The sequence below is a fragment of the Hippocampus bargibanti genome, linkage group LG17 (assembly GCF_051943395.1).
Source record: "Hippocampus bargibanti isolate YZ-2025 linkage group LG17, ASM5194339v1, whole genome shotgun sequence".
Lineage (NCBI taxonomy): Eukaryota > Metazoa > Chordata > Actinopteri > Syngnathiformes > Syngnathidae > Hippocampus > Hippocampus bargibanti.
Genome location: NC_142750.1, coordinates 1,890,001 through 1,895,000, shown reverse-complemented (window position 1 = coordinate 1,895,000; position 5,000 = coordinate 1,890,001). Strand labels below are relative to the sequence as shown.

At 40.0% G+C, this 5,000-nt stretch overlaps 2 protein-coding genes across 2 annotated transcripts in view; one reads left to right on the top strand and one right to left on the bottom strand.

The window, feature by feature from the left end:
* The window catches only part of epn2 (epsin 2), a 30,877-nt gene that overhangs the window by 18,964 nt on the left and 6,913 nt on the right, over positions 1 to 5,000 (bottom strand). The window lies entirely within an intron of this gene.
* Positions 1 to 5,000, top strand: part of grapa (GRB2 related adaptor protein a) — a 15,547-nt gene that overhangs the window by 4,146 nt on the left and 6,401 nt on the right. The window contains exon 3 of the mRNA XM_089018541.1: positions 1,084 to 1,203. Coding sequence (XP_088874667.1) covers positions 1,084 to 1,203 — 120 coding nt within the window. The remainder of the gene's footprint in view (positions 1 to 1,083; positions 1,204 to 5,000) is intronic.

Here is a 5,000-nt window from a genome sequence, read left to right as displayed (position 1 = left end):
ATTATTTTTTTCATCAGAAAAAGAAGTTAATTCCTAAATTATACGAGTCTGGAGTTATCTGATCTTGAAATGGGGGTGGCTGTACAAAATACAATCAAAAAAGTTAATTCCTAAGTTATATGGGTCTGGAGTTATCTGACCTTGAAATGGGGGTGGCTGTACAAAATACAATAGAAAAAAAGTTAATTCCTAAATTATACGAGTCTGGAGTTATCTGAGCTTGAAATGGGGGTGGCTGTACAAAATGCAAAAGAAAAAAAGTTAATTCCTAAGTTATATGGGTCTGGAGTTATCTGAGCTTGAAATGGGGGTGGCTGTACAAAATACAATAGAAAAAAAGTTAATTTCTAAGTTATATGTGTCTGGAGTTATCTGACCTTGAAATGGGGGTGGCTGTACAAAATACAATTGAAAAAAAAGTTAATTCCTAAGTTATATGGGTCTGGAGTTATCTGAGCTTGAAATGGGGGTGGCCGTACAAAATACAATAAAATACACATACATTGGTTTATATAGCGCTTTGACAATAGCTGAAGCTGGAACAAAGCGCTAACATCGAAAAAAAAAAGGAAATTCTGCCCCCTTGTGGAAGGGAAAAAACATTGCCAGAGTTCTGGCCAGCGCTTTATTGTCACCCAAACAAGAAAAAACAAAACCCGAACAAATTCAAGAGTGGCGCACTATGTCATATTTTTTATTCCTGAATAATAATAATAATAATAATACATTTCATTTATAAACGCCTTTCAAAACTCTCAAGGTCACTTTACAGTCACATGATAAGTTTTTCTGTGGGCCAGCGCTCACTCAACCCAGAAGTAACTCACATAGAATAGTAAGACAAATAGATAGAAAGCTAGCTAGCAAGCCAATAGATAGCTAATAGCTAGCCAGCTAATTAGCCAGCCATATAGGTAGCTAGCCAGCCAGCCAGACATCTACATTGTACGGTATTACAGAAAAGACAAAGAGAATTGACTTAACAGAATATTTCTTACGAATAAATTGGTTAACGGCAGTGAATGAGTTAAAGACGTCAACAATTCAAATCCAATAAAGTCAACTTTTTTTCCAACCCATCAGGTGGTTTGCAGGTCGAATATCTCGCGGAGTGGCGGAAAGTCGTCTGAGACACAGAGAATGTGGCGCATTTTTAGTCCGGGAGAGTGAAAGTGCTCCTGGGGAGTTTTCCATGTCGGTCAGGTAAGAAAAAAAATATTATTTCCCGTATTTTCCAGTGTATAAGGCCTTATACACCCAAAAGCCTTGACATTCCTCCAAAGATGACCCTGCGCCTTAAATGTCATGCACATTTCGATATTGGGGATTCAAAACCGGATCTCCTGACTGCGAGCCAAATATGCTCACCGCATGGACATCCTCTTTTTCTCGATGGATCCCCCCTCCCCTTCCCCCCGAAAAAAAAAAAAAATGACCGCCGCCGGCCATCTCGATGGGTGCGCCGTTCACTCATTCCAGTTTTAATCACGCACCGTCGCACATTGCTCACGATGAAGGAAACAGAGGGTGAGATTTAGAGAACAGAGAGCTGACAACGCCGGTAGAGGAAGTGAAAGCAGATTGAGGGAGGAAGTGGCGTGACCTTCAATCGTGCTGGCGAGGGGTTAAAAAAGTTGGCAAAATACAGTGATACCTTGGCTTACGAACTTAATTGGTTCACAGACAGAGTGTGTAAGGCGAAAAGTGTGTATCCCAAAAATTAATTTCCCATAGGAAACCATTAAAATGAGAATAATCCGTTCCCAGGTCAACATTAAACATAATTTTCTACTTTATAAGGCTTAAAACGACACAAAATATACCTTATTTTATGTATAATAAATGTGATATAGTATTATAATAAAAGAAATAAACTGTACTGTGTAATAAAGTCGTTTTATTTATCTTTGTGATGGTCGTTGATGGCTTGATGGAATGGAGTGGCCATCTTGAGGAATGATTCCTTGTAAGCTTTGGCAGCTTCATCGTCAGAACTGGCTGCCTCACCATGACGAATGACACTATGAATCCCTGTACGACGCTTATAGTTCTCGAACCATCCGTGGCTAGCCTTGAAATCATCAATGGATGATGAACTTCCAGGTTGCCGATATTTTGGATATCTTGACGATATCTGAGTGAAGTTGCTGTGCATTCTCTGCGATCATTTTACCTAGTTCCTCATCAATTATGTTCTGTTTAGCTGGGTTGATAGCTTTTAGCATCAAGTGTACAGATGGCTTGTGCGGGTTATTTGTGGAGCCTGATTGATGGTATATTTTAACCTTGCAGTCTACACTCTGCTTTTGAACTGTCAAAATTTCACTGTCTTCTATCCATTTTCTCATTCTCTCTATCTCCCAAGGGGTTCGTAAACCGAGGTATCACTGTAAGTCGGCTGTCGAGGTGAGGCATCTACTGTACAATAAGCGCCTTTCCCCATCGCCGGTTTGCTTCTCGTATTTTTTCTCGGAAGCGGAAAAAAAAACCAATCTGGCAATCGCCGTGGGCCTTAATTACAGCGGATGAAAAACGCAAATGAGAATCTGGATGGAGACGTGTGCGAGTTGCGTGTCCTTGCGTGAGCGCAGTGAGCAAGAGTTTCACGGTCAGATTGTGTAACTTGACCTTTGACCTGTTTGGAATCATGATGTATCCATCGTGATTGGAAAGCTTAGGGGCGGTCTTAACTCATTCACTGCCATTCCCAAATTTAGTCAGGAATTTAAAATATAACATGGAGCGCATTTCCCAAATTTGTTCGAGTTTTGGAATTTCATGCTTGGGTGCCGATAAAGCGCTGGCCAATGTCACTTTACCGTCACAGTTTTTCTGTGGGTGAGCAGCAGCTGGCTATCTGTTAGCTACATAGCTATCTAGATGGCTTGCTAGCTAGCTATTAGCTATATACTGGCTAGCCACCTAGCTTTCTATCTATTTGAGTTACTTCTGGGTTGAGTGAACGCTGGCGCATGTGGCTGCCGCTGCTCACTCACATTTAAATTATCCTGTGACTGTAAACTGACCTTGAATGTTTTGAAAGGTGCTAATAAAAGAAGTTTATTGTTATTATTATTATTATTATTATTATTATTATTATTATTATTATTATTATTATTATTATTATTATTATTATTATTGTTGTTGTTGTATTGCATTGTTTTTTGGACAGGCACCCTCGTTTCAAGCTCCTATAACTCCAGACCCATATAATTTAGGAATTAACTCTTTTTTACAGGTAAAAGAAGAGAGTCTAAGGTTTCTTACGCAGCATTGAATGTTTATATTATTCTAAAAGTCAATCTTCTGTGTTTCCTGGAATTTGAGTGAAAATGACCAAAACCCTGGCACTGGAGTGGACACATTTTTGGACATCATCTGGCAGTGAATGAGTTAATAAAAGCGAAAGGAGTGGCAGTTGCGCAAATTGACCAGTAGGGTGCAGCAAATGGCCCCTGACATCAAAATGACAGGATGAAGATGAGTTGCATTTGTCAGTCTGGCTGAAAGTTGCTTTTGCGAAGGGGTGGAGAAATGGAGTCGAGTCAGAAGGGCGACGTTGAGAGCGATAACATGACAACTATGACAGAATACAATACATATTGATGTATACAGCGCTTTAACAACAGCTGAAACTGTAACAAAGGAAATCAATAAATAAAGTCGTCACAAAGATAGTCGAAAGCACCAGGGAGGAAAACTAAGACCAAGTCTTAATCATGCTGAGTCAAACGCCAAATGCCACTAGAAGTCGGATGATACATATAGGTCAATCGATAAAGTTAACTTACCGATTCAATCTTCAAGTCAAGTCAGGAAACATATTAGCTATCTCGCTAGCAAGCTATCTATTAGGTATGTAGCTAGCTATCTAGCTAGCTATTGGCAATATAGCTAGCTAGCTATTTGAATCAGGAAACTTATTAGCTATCTAGTTAGCAAGTTATCTATTAGCTATCTAGCATTCTATTAGCTAGCTAGCTTTCTATATTTTTTATTTATTCCGGGTTGGGTGAACGCTGGCGCATGTGGCTGCTGCTGCTCACCCACAGAAATACTGGCTGTTAGCTGCTGGCTATCTTGCTATCTATTAGCTATTTATTAGCTATCCATTATCTAGCTGGGTAGCTAGTAGCTGTATAGCTGTTGGCTATCTGGCTATTACCTATTTATTAGCTATATATTAGCTAGCTAGCTAGCTTTCTATCTATTTGAGTAACTTCGGGATTCATCCACAGAAAAACTTTATCCTGTGACTGTAAAGTGACCTGGAGAGTTTTGAAAGGCGCTTATAAATGAAATGTATTATTATGATTATTATTAGCAATATTATAAAAGAGCCATATATGGCTGGCGAGCCATAGGTTCCCGACCCCTGTTCTAGAACTAAGACCTCTGGGCAGAATTCGATCCTATTTTCATGACTTTTAGCGCGAGTGAGATGGAGGTGGAAAGAAAGCAGGTGGAAGGAGTCAAATGGGGCCACATGAATGCGATCTAGACACCAAAGAATCATTTGTGCCGGTTCATGAACTTTCACGTCTGAGTAGAGAAAGAATTCAGCCTGAAACAAACGATCACAGATCGTTGAGGTTCAAACCTCGCACGTCAACGTGAGCTCTCGCTTGGGAACGAAACAAAATTATCTTTTTCTCCGAAAAAAAAAAGCATTGCCGATTTCACCAAAATATCGTCCGACAGACGATCACAAAAGGTAAACAGCACATCTTCCTTCTCCTCGATGATTTGAGGAAAATGGAGGCGTCGAGCTGACTTTAGTCCGTATGTTACAGGCGGTTATGTAACAGGAATGGTCATGGTGAGATGTTCCGATTTCTCAAGATAAACTGCTAAGTTACTTAGCAACTCGCCGCGGGGAGCGGGTTGGAAGTGTCGGGAGAAGAAAATGGAGAGGAAAAAAAACAATTATCGTAGCATATATTGTTATTCTCTCAGAAAAAAATATTTGGTTGTGTACAGTGATCAAATGCAAGGGTGCC